This window comes from Bombus affinis, chromosome 5, assembly GCF_024516045.1.
Source record: "Bombus affinis isolate iyBomAffi1 chromosome 5, iyBomAffi1.2, whole genome shotgun sequence".
Classification (NCBI taxonomy): domain Eukaryota; kingdom Metazoa; phylum Arthropoda; class Insecta; order Hymenoptera; family Apidae; genus Bombus; species Bombus affinis.
The window spans coordinates 17,066,399-17,086,281 of NC_066348.1; the positions used below are offsets into that span (position 1 = coordinate 17,066,399).

At 42.0% G+C, this 19,883-nt stretch overlaps 3 protein-coding genes across 9 annotated transcripts in view; 1 reads left to right on the forward strand and 2 right to left on the reverse strand.

Annotated features, from left to right (window-relative positions):
• Positions 1-88: 88 nt before the first annotated feature.
• On the reverse strand, positions 89-1,557 carry LOC126916787 (surfeit locus protein 6 homolog). Its single transcript, XM_050722951.1, has 4 exons — positions 1,328-1,557; positions 1,196-1,249; positions 633-1,129; positions 89-528 (listed from the first exon to the last, which is right to left on the reverse strand). Exons 1-4 carry the CDS (start codon positions 1,443-1,445, stop codon positions 307-309), a joined length of 891 nt encoding a protein of 296 aa, XP_050578908.1. The 5' UTR covers positions 1,446-1,557; the 3' UTR covers positions 89-306.
• Positions 1,558-1,765: 208 nt separating this feature from the next.
• Positions 1,766-3,126, reverse strand: LOC126916786 (uncharacterized). Its single transcript, XM_050722950.1, has one exon. The coding sequence runs from the start codon at positions 2,812-2,814 to the stop codon at positions 1,819-1,821; it is 996 nt and encodes a 331-aa protein (XP_050578907.1). The 5' UTR covers positions 2,815-3,126; the 3' UTR covers positions 1,766-1,818.
• Positions 3,127-3,377: 251 nt separating this feature from the next.
• Positions 3,378-19,883, forward strand: part of LOC126916785 (homeobox protein extradenticle) — a 41,100-nt gene continuing 24,594 nt past the window's right edge. For 5 of the 7 annotated variants that reach the window (XM_050722942.1, XM_050722947.1, XM_050722948.1 and 2 more), the window contains exons 1-2: positions 3,378-5,214; positions 5,862-5,935. In XM_050722942.1, coding sequence (XP_050578899.1) covers positions 4,982-5,214; positions 5,862-5,935 — 307 coding nt within the window. In that variant the 5' untranslated portion in view covers positions 3,378-4,981. The remainder of the gene's footprint in view (positions 5,215-5,861; positions 5,936-19,883) is intronic. The other 2 variants (XM_050722943.1, XM_050722949.1) reach the window with 1 other exon arrangement.

The window sequence follows — 19,883 nt, forward strand, 5'->3', positions numbered from 1 at the left end:
CTTTACAATTGATTTTTGCATTGTCAGTGTAAAATATTGTTCCACATTTGTGAGTGTATATAATATAATTATAAACAACAAAAAATGATTTGTTTAAAAACAATTATCTTGTATTCTGATATCAACAATAAGTTAATACAAATTTGTCCTAAGGAGTATTATTCAATTAATGAATATCATTTACACAAATGTTGAATTCGTCTTAATATAAAAATTTAATTAAATTATGCAGAATAAAACTGCATAACATATAAAATAACTCTGTTAGAAATAAATGTCTTTTATCTATAATCCTTTACGTTATACTTAAAATCCGGGTATAATCCTTCCCTTTTTAGCCGCTTTTTTTAATTTATGCATCTTTTTCTCTTTCTTTCTCTTCATAATGTTATCCTGTCGTTTTTCTTGTTTTTCTCGAATTCCTTTCTGTACATTGTCTAACCTAGATTCCCATTTTTTAGCACTCTGTCTTTTTTTATTTTCTTTCCTTTTTAATGTTCGCTTAAGTAAATCTACATCATTTTTCACCTATCGATAAGTATAACATTTATACAACATGTAAACCATTATTCTAAATCTACTTTTCCTGAAATTATAAAAAAAATTTACAAATTTAAATATATCTTTATTACCTTCTCACCACCAGCTTTTGCCAGGGCAGACTGCCATGCATCCTTCTCTTTAATTTCTTCTACTCTTTCTTTTTCACCTGATTGTTCCATTGCTTTTAACTTCTCCTTTTTTTGTTTCAACTCTAGTAACATCTTTTTTGCATCCTTTTTAGGCAGCTTTTTTCTTGTTCCAAGGTCAGAAAAATCAAATTTACTAAATACCATTTTGCCTTCTGAATTAAACACAGGCTTTGGTCTTGGAACCTTTGGTACTTCGCTATCTTCTTCTTTTATGTTAGACAAAGTATCCCCATTTTGCTCTATTTTTACTTGTTTCTTTTGCATTATCCGTTCTTTTCTTTTTGTCATTTTTTTAATTCTGGTTTTCAAATTCTTTTTTAATTGCTTTTCTTTATATCCCAATCGTTTAACATTCTTTAATCCCTCCAATTTAGCATGTAACTCCTCAAATGTTTGTGCCCTCTTTTTCTTTCCACTTAAATTTGGTAAAATATTATCTACGATAAAAAATAGAAATTTTAAACTAAATTAAATAATATACAACAATAGCAAAGAATAAATACCTTTTGGCATATTCTTATTCTTGTGTGTAACTAATTTACTCTTGTCATCTGAAACTGATAATATGACAATTTTTATTATAATTGCAAAAATCATGAGTACTTTAAGGTTATGTTATCTTTTTATATTCTTACCTAATTCAGACATAGGCAATGGCATTTTTGAAAATATATTCGAAATAAACTCATTTTCTTGCAGCAATAATTGCTTCACAGCATTTTGATTAAATGGTTTTGACATTTTTAATTGCATGTTTTTCACCACACACACACATGTACTTACTTCCTACTACTGCTAGTACCAGAGTGTAAACGTCTCACAATCATAAACTACAGACACATTTTTAACGCTTCAAAAGCACGCAGGTTAGAAATTGCAGCCTAACGCGCAAACTCATGAACACTGGAATTCTTTTTATTTCCACATTTTTTTAAAATTCGTATCATACTACAAGAAACGCTGGTAGTAACCGTTAATAATAGATAATATTTATATATTTACATTTTAAAACTTTACTATATTTATTAAATAGAAACCAATAAAAAAGGAAAATAAAGTGTCAAAGTGGAAGGTTTCATTCATATTTACTTTATTGTATAATATATGCACAATAGTATTAATATATTTATAACAAAGAGATCTCTTTCATCAGTTCTTCTGTTGTTAAAACAATCAGCTTCCTTCCATGTAAATGATACATGTCAAATTCTTTCATAGAAGCATATGCTTCATTATATGTTTCATAATAAACATAACAGTATGATATATCAGTTTTTGGTATTAGCATCATAGATGATGCTGCTATAGGATTAAACTTGTTAAAAAGATGTAATATATAATGTATACTTAAACTTGGATTGATATTAGCTATGATTACTTCTTTTGCTGGAATAATTTTTGTGGATGATGGAACGACTTTATCATTTTGTACCCTATATTTTTGATCAATAGGCATCAAAGCTGGAATCTCTGTTTCATCAAATATTTTTTTTGATTTTTTTACATTTCCATTAGTAACTCCTGATGAAATTAAACTATTTGATATAATTTTCTTTAGGTCTATAAATTTTGAAATATGTTTTGAAGACGATATTTGTTTAGGAGAAGCACGGTCAACGCTGTCTTTATCATCTACTTTATCATTATTAAAGTTGCTATTGTTAGATAATGATTTTAATATATTTGAACTAGATTGGCAGTCTGTTTCTGTGTCTTGAAACTGTTTTGTTTGTGAGAAATTATTATTGAGATTACTTTTCTCAAAGCAATGTCTAGAAGAATCTTGATTAGATGATCTTTTTTTTTTACTTTGCAATATTTTGCCTCTAGTATTGATACGGCTCAAACGCTTCCCATTAGTATTATTTACTTTATGTACATGTGGCAAAATCTTGATAGATTTGTTATTTTTAAAGCCATCAATGCATTTTATCGCATCTTCAACTGTTTCATATCTTATAAAACATAATGCATTAGCTTTTCCGTGATCATCCACAGATAAAACTTTGCCAAAAGCAGAAAACCTTTCATTAACCTCTTGCAAATTTAATCCTTTTTTATTAAGAAAATGTACAACATAGCTTCCATCTGATTTTCTGTCGTAATACTTTTCATGATCCATATTTATGTAAAATATGGTTTAAATCAATCAATTAGCAATTTTTAATTAATGAAGTATAATATATTTAAACGTGTAACCTATTTTTTGTTGGCCAACACACGCTTCTTATCGTTAGAGTTTATAAATGTAAATGAACTGCTTTAGTCCTTAATATATGTTATCAGTGTCAATGAATAAAGCCACTTCAATACCAATAAATCAATATATCACAATATAATAAAGCAATCGTATCGTTTATAAGCCTTGAAATTCGAAATATCGAGTAACTTATAAACTTGGGGGAAAAAGTGCTAAATATATGTAGCTAGAATGTCCGTTACAAACAGCATGTAATATGTTCAAACGTTAAGATAATAAATCATACACATTGATGTGTTTAGATGTATTTATCAAATAATATTATGAAACGTTTGTCTTTTACATTTTAATATTCAGTTTAAAATAATTTAATTCACCGTCGTTAAATAAATATTATAATTGAGCATTCGAGTTTTCCCGCGTTATAAAAATGGCTGATTATGTAGCCATGTTGTACGATGGACTTGCGCACGCCGTCCTCGTAATTTACATTTTCCAAGTATACGAAGTAGGTACCTTCGTTTTATTTATACGGCATTCAACAAGGCAAAAGTACCATCAAATATTTGGTTTTGTTCAATCTTTTTGGTCAAACTTTACATAATAATGGCGCAAACGTTTAGGATTGAGCATTAGTGGTGATCAGAAAAAAAAAGAAAAGAAATTGAAGGAATGGGCGGAGTTTGCGCCTCCTGGAATACAAGGTAAAGGAGGTTGTTTTATGAAATCTTCTATCTCCGATGTAACAAATAGTGTCTGGAAGGATCAGTTTCGAGGTGGCTTTATGTAATTTGGGGAAAATTCGAAGTTGACGGATACAGGTTAAGGGAACGGGATTAGGAGAAGCGGCGAAATCGCATCATAAATAGAGTGGATGCGCACGCGGACAATAACATGGGAGAGCGAGCGAATGAACTGCTTTAAACGAAGAAAGAAGGAAATGAATCAGCCATTCTGATTGGTCGAGGCGGCTATTATGGCCGCCGATTGGCGCATGCACGTACGCACACCAAGGCTCGGTGCACACACCAACGCACGAACACGCGCGTGCTTCAGGAGCGTAGCAGTCGCTCGCGGCCGAGAAGAGTGAAAAGAGCGACAGAAACGGTCGGTCCGCGCGTTGCCTTGTAAGGCGGAGAGTTGGTGTGTGACGTCCGTGCGCGGATGGCTCGAAGAACGCCGATTTTCCTCAGCTTGTACGAGTATCCTTACTGAGCAGAGGAAAGAACGAGTGAAAGGAGAGTGCGGACCGGGCGCGACGCCGACCGTCGACATAACCGCGTATACGTAAAATCCGACAATCCGTCAAGTTTAAAGCTGCCGAAGGCACCATTTTCATCATCTCTGTAGTGTGTATAGCAAATTAGAAACCGATTACTAGACGCAACGTGAATGTTCTTGAATCAGCAAGGAAATATATATTAGTGAGAAAAGAAACGAAGAGAAAGAGAGAGAGAGATAGAGAGAGAGAGAGAGAGGGGGAATAGAAGTAAAAAGGATACCGAAGGGCATCGAAAGAGAAGGATAGATACAGCAAGAAAAGAGAAAAAAGAAAAGCGAAAGAGCGAGCAAGCGGACGAATAACCAAGAGAGAAAAAGAGAAAGAGCAATAGAGCGACCGGGAAAGAGGAGCAAGAACAAGTTAAAACGCCAAACGATACGTAAGAGACAAAGGCCACGGCGGCATAACCTCTAAGCCAACCGTACGGCGCATTACGGGGATCTATCATTCTCATAGATTTCTTCGTATTCTCAAGAAATTTGGTACATTATTCATGAAAAATTCTATTTTTGCAAGTGCATGCCTGCTCGGGCTTCCATATGAAGTGTCGCACGAGTGTGAGAGAGAGAGATAGAGCACGTGCGTGAAACATATTTTCCTCGAGATACAGGAGTCGTCATAAAGTGAAAGAGCGGGACGGTTGTTTGTACAGTCGTGTTTTTCTGCGACACCTGGTATACGATATACTTACATCCGCGAGTGTTGTGTGAACGAAATTTACTCTTGCTACAGGGAAGAGAAAAAGAAAAAAGAGAGAAAAAGACGGAAAGAGGCGAATAATATTCTTAGTGCTACAGTCTACGGTTGATGGATGAAACTGGCAGGATGCTGCAACACGGCGGATCAGGTGTTGGTTTGATGGGAGGAAACCAGGGTCAAGGGGCCCAAAATACTACTGGATACGGTAGTATGGGGCCTGTGGATGGAACTGCGACACAAGGTCCGGATCAAGCCGTCGAGGCTAGAAAACAGGACATCAGTGAAATTCTCCAACAAATTATGAACATCACTGATCAAAGCTTGGACGAGGCGCAAGCGAGGTTGGTCCCATTCGTGATCCGATCAGCCGCCATTTTTTAATACTTCTAAGATGCATCATTACTTTAATAATTCTTTCATCAATTTTCTCGCAGTATTTCATTTACTTATTTGACACGCTTCTTTTATTTTTTAAATGGTTTCTTTACAACATTACATTGAAATCAATTACTCTAGAATCTTTTTATTAGCTGTTAAAGCATGTAATAAACGTATCAAATAACGATAAATGCAGGTTATGTTCATCGCTTTATAATGTTTTATGTTAGGATTTCGGTCGAAGAGAGTAAATATTATTCTTATGATGTCTTTTTATCATTTTATAGCTCGGTAACTGTTAAATACAAACTGTTAAGTAACGAATATAGTAGATATACTGGTAATGACAAGCTACAACAGTAAGTTATATATAGGCGTCCGAATACGCGATAAGACGGTTATCTTCGCACTATTGGTACTTGCACGATTATACAAGTTTACCAAAATGTTTATACTATTATGTTCAACTATGTTACGCATACGTAATGTTATATTAATTTTAGACTCGTATTTCTTTATAATGAATGATATCGCACAATATAAATTTTTTGCCAATTACTCGATATTTAATTTATATCACGCAATTAATAATTTATATTCTTTCTTTCAGAAAACATACATTAAACTGTCACAGAATGAAGCCAGCCTTGTTTTCGGTCCTGTGTGAAATCAAAGAGAAAACAGGTGAGTTTTACCATCTATTATCTTTATTGTCGTTGTTGTTAATTGATCTAGTTTCTTGCAAGGAAGAAAATAACGTTGATAAATATTGCTTTACCAATAAACCTTAAAGATTACCGTTATTGTTACTCTCGCAGGTAGTTTTAAATAATACAAGAAAATCCGGTTCTATATTAGTAATTACTAATATTAGTAATTAGTGTATCGAAAATCGCAGTAAACAATTTCCGATTAAATGTACGCCACTAAGATAAGAGAACACTCCATAAAAGTGCGGAAGATCACCTCGTAACTCGCGCGGTCGCTCCTGTGGTTCACATGCGAGTTCTAAACAATCCGAGAAATTCCTAGAAAGAGATCCCTATCTAGGCGAGAGGAGAGAGACTGTTGATATGTTTTCGGCGTGCAGTGCAGTGTCGTCTACCCTGCAGGGTCGACCCCTGCGCCCATTCGAAACTCGTAAACATAATTTTTATGCGATGTTTGGATTACTTTTACGCGCGGATCAAGAGACCACGAAACGTGCAATTATTTTTGGGGTGCGAGGGGTGGCTGGCTTGGCTCGAACTGCTTCGGGGGATGGGAAGGAACCGAGGGGGAGGGATGGATTGGAGAAAGGAGGTGTGTGGGTCGGCTACCCCAAAAGTAGTTTCTGCCTGGTCGTTTGATGGGGGTGGTGGGGCCACCACGCCCCTCATGCTAAGCCACCCTCTTTCACGTCGTTCCGCTGTAAGTATATGTGTATATCTCTATACTGTCTCTTTTTCTATTTTTCTCTCTCGTTTCTCTTTTTTTCGAGCGGCTCGCTAGTTTTCTTCTTTCTCGCGGCGAGGGTGGTATTGTGCTGGTGGAGGGTTGGACATCGACGACATTCCACGTACGGCGCCCGTTATATACGTTTCTTTGATAAGATTGGGAAAAGGCATGCTGCTCTTCGTTGCGAAACGATGCTCGTTTTATAGGTTAAAAAGCACGTGGTCGTTGATCATATTTCCGCAGGGTTGGTTATCTCTCGATTTATTCCTAACATTTGAAGAAGTAGAAATCGTTGGATCGTGGTTCCGTTCGTCGAGGAAGAAACGGACGCCATGTATGTTTCTTTCGCATTGTAGGTGCATGAATAAATATTCAAGGTTGTGGTAATTATTGATTACGTATCGGCCGTTTGCATTTTTTACAAATGTTTTCTTTGAACATAGGAATCAAACGTTACGTTCTACGCGATTATCCCGTAGCAGCGGTATAGTTGTCTAGAAAAACGTTCGGCAAAACTTTCGGCCAGGCTTCAATGGCTATTCTTAATTACATTCATGAAAGAACTCTTTCGATGGCTGATATAAAACGTGAAACAGAGTCGAGAGCGTAAAGAGGATTTATGTAAACAAAAAAGGCGTCAAAGTATGATGAGCACACTCAAGAGGATGAGTCGTTTTAATGGTTCTATATTCTTTATGAGTCTTGCTAAGTATACACGCGTGTTCTCGCGCAGACACATGGTTGCGCATGTACGCGTAGGTCAGACGAAGGTACAGAGAAAAATGTACGGGGTAGCGGAGAGCGAGCGACAGGGGATGAAGAGAGAAAAAGAGGCAAGGCTTGTAGTAGAGTTTATGGGCAATGGCTGACGAGGCAGTGAAAAAGTACTAAAACCAAGAGGAGCAGATAAACGCTATGTTAAGCAGACCGTTTTACCAGCCATTTAATATAATCGGCTCTCTCGCGGAGCTCGGATAACTTCGGATCAGGACCGTACCAACTCAGATTTCTCCCCATTCGATATTTTTTCTCTCGCTCTTTTATCCACAACTGATAAACGTCGTACCAGCTTGTACCGACATTACCAATGTTACATTCGATTGTTATTGTAGTCGCCGACCGATTCGATCTTTCCCCTATCTTTCAGCTACTGCAAACGCTTGGCTTCTCTTTCTCTCTCTCTCTCTCTCTTTGACCTGCTGAGAATGGACTATATTATTTTTAATGGTTTATGTTTATTTGAATATCTGGTATCGTGACTCATAGTTTTGTTGCTTTAGTCTCGTAGTAACGATTTGTCACGGTCATCCGAAATAGCTATTCTTCGAAACGTGGAGATCTTTGAAAACCTGTTTTGGACGACTCCGTTTAGGCCGATTTCCCATGGGGCGTACGAAGATCCCGAAGGGTAGCAGAAAGAAAAAGAGAAAGAGAAAGATACAGAGTGGAGGGGGAAACAGGGGAGGGAGCTGAAAATCCGCGGGATTTCTCGAACCTGTCTTTCTACCAACCTCTAATCCGTTTTTTCTTCTTCTTCGACGTTCAGAGACCTTTTCTTCGGATAGTTGCTCACAGCGGTGGTATAATCGTCGACGCCACATACCGTTGCCACCTAAAAATATTCTCGCCGCTATCGACGTGGATTCAACGCGAGAGATACAGTAATTTTGGGAGGGCAAAGTCCTTTTAAAAAATACTTCCACTCTTTTGTCAAATTTGTAATACGATTGGAACGAAGGTATCGCGTAAAATGAAACGTGAACGATGAATCGGGACGACAAATCATTCTACCTACGTCCTATTATATCGGGCTAAATTTCAAAATAGCAAATAGTTAATTCCTACGAACGGTCGCGTGTGGTCGTGTAATTAATCAAAGACCGGTCGCTATCGATTGCTAGCTTGGTTGTCCGATTGGCGGTCAACTTTATTTATTGTTTGTCAGCGCGCGTAACGTACGCGAGTTTGGAAATACAACTTGACTGCAATCGGTTATGCAGCTCTGCCTCTCTCTACCACCCCTGTCTCGCTGTCAACTCTTTCCCTATCTCTTTCGATTTATCGTCATTTAATTAAACCGACACGGAGACTGCGTCGCATCGAAGCGCGGCACCGCGTTACTCTCGATTCTCCGTATTTCTGAAACGACGCTGTCGCGGTCGCGTTCTCTCGTAACAATTAAAAATCCATATTCAATTTGGACGCTTTCCAGTAGTAATTCGGTTTTATTTCACACAGCCATGGTTTAAGTGTTTTCGCAAGAGTACCTTTGGGCCAGAGTGCCACTGTTCCTGCAAAATACTTACTATACGTCTCTGCGATCGACGAAACTGTGTAAATTTTCAGGAATTCTCAGTCGTTTTCAAGTTTTCTCATCGGTGGTCGCGAATCTCCTCTCTACGAATAAAGACATTCCTTTACGTACATATGAACGGTTTAATGGTAAAAGATAGTCGTTCAATTGTTAACTTCTTAACGCGATACAAGCGAAGCTTACACAGTGGCAATACGCGTATTCAATTCTATCGATAGGTTCGAAAAGTAATTTAACGGGCCACTCTACAATTTTCCTAATGAACATCGTGTTCTGATAAGAGTAAACTGTATGTTGTACGTTAATTAGACAGCGCGCACTTTAATTAAGGCTTGCGCAACGTTCCGCGTATTTGTTTGTCTCACGCGATTCTACACGCTATGCTATGGTGATTTAAGCGTAGTTCTCTTTTTCTCTTGCGCACGAAAATTTGTTGTATTTGCACTTTTCCCTTTATTACGCTCGTGTATCTGCTAAAAATTCTCGTAATCTTCCGGCTACCGTATTTGCCGAAAGATTTATTCCAAGTTTCCCAAGATAAGATGAGATCTCTTCGATCCTAATACGGTTGCGATCTATTACGATTATCAACGTTCGTATTAACGATTCGTAATGTTCTTCGTCACAGAGACAGCCGCTAAATGAAGCATCGCATTTGAAGAATTAATAACGTACGTAATTTACTCGTTTGACGTAATATGCGTCGTACATTATGATTTAACGCGTTATTCCCTGTAATCTGATTTACGGAAGTTATATCGCGGATCGGGATTAAAATATTCCCGCGTTTGCGCGATTTCTGTTATCCGATCGCAATCCGTTTTGTAATTCGAACGGAGAAATTTTCCGGCGAACGGAACAGACAGACTCTCTAATTAGTTTCATCGTCCGTTTCGTTCGGATTTTTCTGTCTGCTCGAAAACGTATGGAGGTATCGATTATCTCGCGGAAGAACTAAATAAATCGGCAGAATCGGTCGTGTTTCGTTCGACGAGATTTGGTCGTTGGTCCCATAGTTGGCGAAATATAGAAAGATAGCGTCGGTTTTCCAAGAGATGACGCTTCTCATCCCGACCCCGGTTGGAATGTCGTTCCCCTAGCTTCGATTTCCTTTTCTTCTTCTTCCTTCTCCTCTTCTCTTTCGTTTGTCCTTTTCTTCTCCCACTTCTTCATCCGCAGTCCCCGCATGCAGATGGGCTCCAGCAACCAAGGTGAACCGGCCTTTCTGCTCTCTCGCTCTCTCGCTCTCGCACTCCCTTTCTCCCTTTCTCTCTTTCTCTCTTTCTCTCGGGCACAAACTTCTTCGACTCGACTAACGAGATTTGTCCGATTCCAGCCTGTCGTATTGTGCACTGATTTATTACGAAAAGTTTTTAAGGTTGCACCGAGCTTCGGTATATTTACTCATGAACGTCGAGGCGAGAGCTTTTACTTATTATCAAGACGGTTTGCGATGGTTCCTGTTGCTACGGGGAAAGCCTTCGTATTTGTTCGATGCTTCTCTTTGTTCGAAGAATCGGAGAAATTTGTTACATTGCAGTTTCAGGTCAGGTATAAGCGAAAGCGAAGCTATTGTGATTTTAAGGTTAAACTTGCAATTAGCGATTGTTTCGTAATCGGCAGGCTCGTTAAGCGATAATCAGTTTGCTCGAAAAAGAAGTACGTTAAACAAAAGGAAAGAAAGTATTCGGGCACAGGTCGTAAATGCAGGAAATTGCACGAAACATTTACTCGCGCTGCACTACGTCGCATATTTATAGGCGAAGATAAAAGCTTATTGCATTATCAAGCAATAATGTTACCGTAATGCTTGGTCGTAGATAAGATACACGCGTATTTGTTAACGAGGCTTGACGCAGGCGTTTTTGTTCGGAAAACAAGTGGAACATCGGTGAAGAGGGAAAATCCAAAAATACCCGCGGCTCCGAGATAACCTTGCATCGTTGGTATTTTTGGAGCAACCATATGTTCGCTTACGAGCAAAACGTCACGGATTCGAGTACGTGAGCTTGGATTTCGTTGGGAAACGCGATGGAAAAAGTAGGAGGAAGACACGTAGCGAGCCGCGTACATGCAAGTAATGATACCGAGAGAACAAAAGAAAATCCAAGAGAGCGAATAGGCATTGTGCTGTCAAGTCGTACACGACAGTTACACTGGCTGTCCCGTTAACGGAATTGCACTTAAGTCGCTTTAATTGCGCGGAGTTACTGACCGGAAGTCGTCGTTATGGTCATCGCCCTCGCAAAAGTATCTCCCTTCACCCTTTTGCAATCCGATCGATAGCGATCCCGATCTCGCAATACGTCGCTGAATGTACAATTAACGCATTGTGCCAGCGCGTAAAAGTATTCGCGCGGCAATATACGCGCACGTAATTCGCGGTATAATTACTCGATACTACTCGGCTTTATCGCGTCCAAGCAAAACGTTAGGAAGCGGTAACTCCGCTATCGACGTATCGTTATTCGCAAGTTTCCCTTGCTAATCGTAAGCTTCGTCCGATGATTTTCAGCACGACGTAGAGGTCGTAGAGTTCTAGAGAGTTCTGGCGTTCGAGCCGGAAAACGAAAAACGCGAAAGGGTTTGGAAAAATAAACAAGCGATCCACTTGGGTCGTCGTACCGCGCGATAAATATCTACCAGCGAGAGGCCCCTTTGCGGAATTCATCGTGCGTGTTCCGAGTATGCTTGTATATGAATCGGCGGGCACGCGTGTGTTGCGCAGGGGGTCGATTTAACAAACCATACGTTACGCCACGATAAAATCTCGCAAACCTATAAACTTCGGGCTCGAGCTAGGTGCGGGTACGTTATATCATAAAAATCCAGTAAAATAAGCTCGTAAACCGAAAGACAGAGAGAAAGACGGGGAAAGAAAGAAGGAGAACACACCGGGAGTACCGCCATGTCCGCCACGCAATATACTCCTTTCTGCTCGCGTGTACGTGCTCTCACGTGTTTTACACGCGCCTGCGTGTGCACGTCACTCTGGCCCACACGCGTTTCCACTAGGTACGCAATTCTGGCTATTGTCGGTGATTATTAATCCAAAGGGTATAGCACGCCCCTTTACGACTCACCTTTTTCGATAAGACAATCCGACAACCATAGCGACCGTACCTTCGATTTCTTCGCATCGTGGATATACTTGTACATGTACGTACGTTGTAACGCTTACAACGATGTAAAAAGACAATCGGAGGTAAGTCGTATTCGTTCTTATAAAAAATACGACTTTTCGCGTTGGCATCTGGCTTTTTACGCCACTTATCCTGTATCCTGGCGTATCCTGGCGTATCCTGGCGTATCCTGGCGTATCCTGGTGTATCCTGATTATCTGGCTGGCATATATCCGACATCTTATGTCCTCTACGGTAACTCTGGCGCGATCTATATAGACAAGAGACGAACGATCTTTCGAGAGGCTAATTGGAAGACTCTCAAGGGCTAATGTTGGCTCCAGTGTACGTACACCGGAGGTCGGTATTCTCTTAATCGTATGGTAATTCTATGGAGATTGCATGGGGCGAAGAGAAGCTCGTACCGTGGATCGTTAGGCCCTTTTCGTTCCCGATGGAATATAACCTTGCCCTTTTTTCTTCGATTCGTCGCCTTCTCGTTCTACGAATTCTAATCAGTTTCTCTTTACCGGTCGCCGGTTTCTTTGCTCCAGTCTTTTCTCCTTTAACCATATTTTCTCATTACCGATTCGTTCTCGTTCTAATTAATCTTCAATGATTCGGATAACGCGTATTGTAAAGAAGTCGTCGGTTTCTTCGTAGTTGCAACAGAATCGTGCACTTGCATCGCCTCGACGCCTAGTTCGAGGGATTAGACGCGCAAGGTGACGGGCGAATGGCATTCCACCCTCGGGAATAACAATAACCGCGTGTTTCTCGACATGAAATAAGTATCATTGTGTCTTGTTTCGGCGGAGAAAATCCAAGACACGCGATGCCGAGCTTCTACTCTAGTCTATAGCGCGACAAGTAGAGGCTGCGCGCTCGTACACGTACTTTATTACGTGCCGTACATACAGCCGCCACTGTTATCGTTAATTTAATTCCATTTCAATTCCGTCGCAGCGCAAGATGACAAGAGAGTGACAGCTCGTCCTTGAGCAAAACGTCGTACGTCTTTCATTGGAAAAGCGTATCAGGATAATTTTATCGCGGGATGAATTGCTACCGTGTATAGGAGAGAAACATCGGCGCGACTAGAATACTACGTTCTATCGCGTGCACGTTACTTTCTCATTAATCGATCGATCGGCCAACGTTCGAGCGGTGTTATTGCGAGGTTTCGCGTGCGATCGAACGAGAACACGACGTTTAGCCAATCGTTCCAAGTTATCGTCCAGATACCGAGACACACACCGTCGCCCTATCGAGAATATTTGACGCTGCGGTTCGCTAATTCTCGAATATTCGCGGTTGTTTTGCGACGTAAGCCGAGCCTACGTTATCTCGTTAACGTTATGGATATCTGATAGGTTTTGGTAATACGCGGTTCGCGGATGCGATTAGAATTTCGATGCTTCGAATTCCACTAATGCTCGAGATGGGAATACAAGCGGATACGAGCTCGCGAGTTCGCTCGTGAGCCGCACGCTCGCGGAATAGTTGCGAAAGGAGGCGGGCTGGCGCTATGTTGCGGCGAATATCGAGCAGCACGTAAAGAGCATAGATCAGGACGAAAAGCACCCACCACCAGGCGCGCGTGTATTCGCGCGAATAAAAGAGAAAAAGAGAGAGGAGTGTAGAAGAGAGGACAGGGAGAAACACGAAAGAGCTTCCATCTCTGGCCGGAGATTTCATTAAAATTCATGAACCGTGCGCGACTTGCGCCTCTTCGTGGTTGTCTTTGAGTTTTGCGCGTTACGAAGAAGCGGTCGGGACATCCAGTGCCGAGCTGCCATGTCGAAAGAGAATCGGGCGAAAGCGGAACGGCAAGAAGAAGCTTAGACAGAGGAAGGAGGAGTAACCGTGGAACGAGGAAGAGCAACGTTAGCTATGAATAATACAGGGAACTTCTAATTGCGCGAGACAAAACTCGGTAGTTGGAAAGTTTCGTAGCCAGTGCCGGCAACGACCAGAAACTTTCTCAACTCTCGCTAAACTTATCGCTTGTTTCTACCGACCCTCCATATACGCGGCACTGTCTCGTCGGAAGTCAGCCGCACCGAATCTCTCCCCTTCGACTTTTCTCGCCTTGAGAAGACCGTCGCAACGAAATTTCGTGCCGTCGAGTCGCGTCTAGTCGCGTCGACGTGACTCAATTGCTCGCGAGTTTGATCTCCTTCGACAAATCGCCCGAGACCAGACGAATTTAGGCTAAAAGTACCCCCGGAATTTGCATATCGCTGCTGACTCGAAGAATATACCATATACGAAGCATATTGTGTATCGTATTTGGTAATCTACGCACGATCTTTGATTAACACGCGATTTTGACTTCATCGTCGAGCGAGGATTCGTCCGAGTGATTATTCGTCCAGTCGTTCGTTTCGATCGAATAGGAGAGAGAAAGTCGTAAGGGAAGAGATAAACGGATAGTCGTTTCGGTTTCTATTCCTCCCTTTCTCCAGTTCTAGCTTTCACATAGAGGTACTAGCAATGAGAAGAGGGATATCGTTTCTGCGGGGAGGGTGTGTTCAGCCCCCGTACTCAGGGGTGGCTGTAACGTCGCTCGTAAAAACACCGTAAACTCGACAGCAACAGGTCCCGTGTGTCTGGTACAGGAACGGCAGCCGCGAATATGACGTTTCCAGCGTACGGGGCTCCCCGTTCTCATATCACGGCCCTGCTTTAATTCCTCGCTCCTATCGGGACTGATTTTCTATTTGTATCGCGACGCGCGAAAACCACAATAGCATAACGTAGGATCGTAGGAGACACTGATTTTATCTGCCAGGATAGACGTTCCATAAAAATTGCGCGAAAAGAAAGTGAAAATATTTGATATCGGTTAATGCGCCGAGCGCGGTACAAATCTTCGATAAACGACGAAGGACGTTAGTATCGTGAACGTAGAAAATTTCATGAAATTTTAGTCAAAGGCAATGTATTTCGTTTTATTATTTGTATCAAAAGTGTGTTTCGTAGGTAATTCGAAGATACGACGAATACGTTGTTTCGTTGATCCGACGGCAAAGCCAGTCGTTACAGGAGTCAACGGGAACTCTCTCCCACAGCGAGAATTTTCGCGACGAACGATTTCGAATTCTCGACGCGTAAAGAGTCTGCGGCATCCTGGCTGCATGCATTATGCATGTACAGGGATGCCACGAGAAAAATGTCTCTGCAACCGCAAAAGAGGGTTGCGTTTACGTGCGCGACGCTTCTACCTGCGTGCGTGTAGACACGTATCCTCGTCTACGTCTTTTCGCTTAGCACACGAATTTTTAATATCGTAGCTGTACGCGCTTCTCGCAACGAACGCGAATTTTTCCTCTTTGCCGTAATCACGCCCCTTTCGGCCGCAATTGCAAAAGGTTTGTTCAACGAGGTAACCGTTCGGAAGTAATTGGATAAGAATTAAATTGATCGTTGCTACCGACCAACGACGGTAAGGTTATCGTTTCCATCGCGGTTAATCGGTATGGGCAAGGTAAATTGAAAAATTGTTCGGCTGTGAGATTCCATGGATTAACGTATTTCGTAGCAATGGTTTCGACCTCGATACCTTCACAATGGTTTTTCGACGATTTGATATCGAGCGCCTTGCCCTCCCCTTCGATGAACGGCTGGCGGGGATGAAGCTGAGCCGACAGTGGCGTCGGTCCACCCTTCCTCAGGGACGGATTACCCTCTCTAGTCCCTCTAGAAGCCATGCCTGATCTCTATGGCTCCATTAGAGCTTCCACGAAGGACCGTATTATCCGATTTTTTCCTTCCTACTCGTACAATAATCGGAAAGTATTCGCAAAGAGAGACGTGTACCGCCTCCAGCAACCTTGTTTCATAAAACGTTAACAATGTACGTTTACGATAACATTTTTCAAGCGGTCTTCCGTCATGTGCTTTGGTAACTGAGCGAAAGTTACGAGACGGGCTCTCGTAGCCAACCATCTTTTGGTCGCTTTTTAATTCTTGTCGGATGAAACGAGTTTCGAGAGGAAAGTTTCGCGATAGTTTATAGATGGCGAGGATAACGAGATTGTCCCTCGGGGCAAAGTTTTTATCATCGATACGTTTAGCGTGGGTCTTCGGTGTTTGACGCGTAAGAGGCGAGGTTTCGTCTCGTTAGTTGGAAACCGAATCGGTGCGAGAGTCGAAAAGGTGAGGGTAGTTTTTCCAATGGTGATGCACAGACGCGAGGCGTGCGTTTATGACGCCCACGGGAGCCACCGGCATGAAAATGAAACGCCAAAGTCTCCGTATCCTGACCATCCGCGAAAACAGATACTGGTCGTCTACGTGGAAAATTTCAGAACCTACCGAAGAGTTCAGGTTTTACGATTTTACCAGTTATAAAACTTATCGTAAAAATCGTGCACACCGTTCTGCCTGTGTAATCCGATTTCTCTATTTGCTCGAGTTAACGAGAGAACGCGTATGGGAATGAACGAAATGCGTTAGAATCTAAACTGGTTCGTTGAATTCATCTTTGAATTTTTCAACGATTAGGATAACTTTCGCGCAACGTTAAATTCCAGCCCTCTCTGCAGAGTGTTCGATCTGTTCGATAGAATCGATCCTCCGATTACAGACAAATAAAGTTTACAGACGCTACAACGTCAACGTTTTATCGCTAATAACATTTCCATTACAAAATTGAACCTCGCTCTGTATGTCGCGCATCATAATGCTAGAGACTGATTCTTTCGATAATTAATAATCTTTAAATCGAAACGCGTTACACCGTTGCTAAGGCGACTTCGCGAGCCGATGTATTTGCAAAACTCTGCCCGATCGTGCGAATGCGCTTCGTAGATTTTCCAGGCCAAGTATCATCGCGTTATTCGTAGGATGCACACACCATAGATCATGGTGTTTTCAACGTTCGCAACCTCGATACGCACACGTACGGCCGTGTACATGGGAACGCCGCGACTGAGTTATTTTCTGACCATTGCCTCTTGTCCTCCCCACACGAAGCACGCTGGTGTACAGTTTGGTGCACCGCGGTTACGCGCCTGAATCCACGTATATCCGTGTATACAGCAGCGTATATGCTGATTCTGGAGTTGACAAACGTCAAAGATACGTTTAGAGAGGTATCGTCGATTCCCGAAGGCGCGATCGATTGTACTGGGAATGAAGTTGATGGGGGGCCTCGCTGTCTCGCAGAATAACGTTTTGCCAGAGTCGCGATTCTCGAGTTGATCTTTCGTAATTAAAATACCAAAGGGTTATTTCGTCTTGGATATTGAGAATAAAGATAGGGACTAAATATGCGTTAACAACAAGAACAGATATCGTATCGGTGATTAAACGAAATCTCGAAGATATCATCGTCGACTTTGTTCAAATAAAAACACGATACAGAGCGTAAATATATTTCGTTGATAAGTTATTTCACATTCGCAACGCGTACGATTCAAACATCTTTTGCTCGCTGTACGTGAAAATGTCTGGGAATCGAGATCCGATAAAATCTAATTTTTGAATCACCCTGTGACTATGGTGGCTACATAAACAATAGCTCGACAGTGTGGTGCACGAGCATGCATTTGAACGACGTTGCGACACACGCACGAATCCTCGTCTAGGAACACGAACGCAGACGCTCGCCTATACCGGGTGGCTCGAAAGCGGTGGTGGTCGACGCGAGAGCCACTCGATCAATACGCCACGTTGCCTCTTGCGCCTCCACCCCCAGGAACGTCGGTCTACCCCTGTCGCCTCTCGCCCTCCTCTCGCGTACCAGCCAGCTAGCCCTCTCTCTCCTTCTGCTCGATGTGCTGTTCGCCCCCACCCTTTGAAAAAGGAACGACGGAGAAAACATTCTCTCCCTCTCTTTCTCCGGTCTCCGAACGAGAACTCGAAAGGAAATACTCCGCGGCTCAGCAGGATTTTTCCAGCCAGGAAATAACAAATATACGCTTCTAGGAGAAACGAGCAGATTTTAATGCGAAATTCATGGGACGTCGCGAACGATTCGGTATCGAGACAGAAACCAGTTGTGGGTGGATACGCGTATCTACTACAATCGACGGACGTCTATTCGATCTAATTAAATCCTTAGTTCCTCTTCTTCTTGGGAAAGATCGGCGCGAAAATATAAATTTTCTCTTTGTCTCCGTCTTTTCGAAGGAAACATCGTCGGAGGAGAACGGTCTTCGTTTCGTTTCGCGGCGATTCGAAATTTATCGAAGAGTACTTACACGATCGCTATCGGAAGTTATTCCCTCGTTTCCTATTTCTGATCGTTGGAAGCAGATTACGCTTTGGTGACCCTTCGATAGAAGTCGGTAGTCCCCTGTCCCGTGCTCGGTTTTCCAGTTAGGTTACCGAGACCAAATGATTTACACAGCGTGGAACGGTGTCCGCGAAAACTGGTTTACCGGTTTCTCGCGAATGCTTGCCTCGCCGTTGAAATAAACCAGGTTATAAAGTCATTAGGCACTATAGATCACGCGGTTCGTAGACTTTAGGTTCGCCGGTATATACGGCCGCCTCTTGTCAACTTCGCTTCATCGATTACGACTTGCGTTGAATTTTACAACGGCTTTAAATATATAAATTGACTGCTATTTTTGTACGTTCCACTTACGAAGCGTGTGCCATTCTCTTGGTAATTCCACTCTTTTATTCTATCGCAACCATTTCCGTCGTCGGGGCTATAATTTCATCAGGTTAGAAGCTCGGTTCCTCGTTACTGGACATTTGCTCGATCATATCGATACGGATAAAGAAGTAAACGTTCGACGTAGCTTCCGTTGTGAATTACGCGTTTCAGTCACCTGGCGAAGAAAGAGCGCAATAACGACCGGGAAAACGATAACTTGTACCTTTTCTTTTTATAAACGATACGTCCAGTGTATCGCATTGAAAAAAAGAAGGAAGAAGAAAAAAAAAGGCTGGATATTATGGTCGAGAGAAACGAAACAAGAGCAAAGAGTAATGGGTTTCACTAGACAGAATACGGTCCTGACCATGCGTGCACGGAGCTGTTTCCACCCTTACGGACGAGAGCGTGTACGACGAACGGTGGGATGGGGTGTACACATTCGGTACACCTGTGCTGTATATTGCGGAAAAGCCGGACTTGCCAGGCAATAAGAATTTCTTTCTCGATCCGCTAGCGCGTTCCTTCTTTCCCCGCCTTTTTCTCCCGCATCCCGTTCTCCTTTAATCTTGTAACATTTTCTTAATACTTCTTCTTTCTCTTTTCTCGCGTATTCGTTCTTGTCGTACCCGCCATCTTTCTCGTCCGTTACTCCGTTACGCTATATCTTTGTTTCGTCTTCGTTGCGTAATGAACTGCCTTTTCATTCTCCTGTCGTTTGTTATAGCTGTGTTAACGTCGTCGCTGCTACAACGCTCGATCGCAGTTCGTTCGACGGAAAATCTTCCGTCGCCTAAGTACCGAAAGGAAACTCGCGTCTTTTTAATGAAATTCCTCGCGAACAATAGTGGAAGGTACGAAAGTAAAAAGATCGTTTGAAAAGGTCAGAATGACACTGAGCTGCTGAGAAGATCGGTAGCTGAGCTAGAAAGAAGACCAGCGGGACGACGCGGGAGACTCGGTCGTCGTTCATCAGGCGTCGCTATTGGCAAATTGCGACCAGCTTTGTCGGAAAGAAGACCAGTAGGACGACACGGGAGATTCGGATGTATCCGTGTCGTAAAGGAAGAAGATCGTATGGCAGAAAGATTATTTAGCTCATTGTTCGATGATGGTCGACGGAGAAAGTAAATTTCGTCGTGTGGT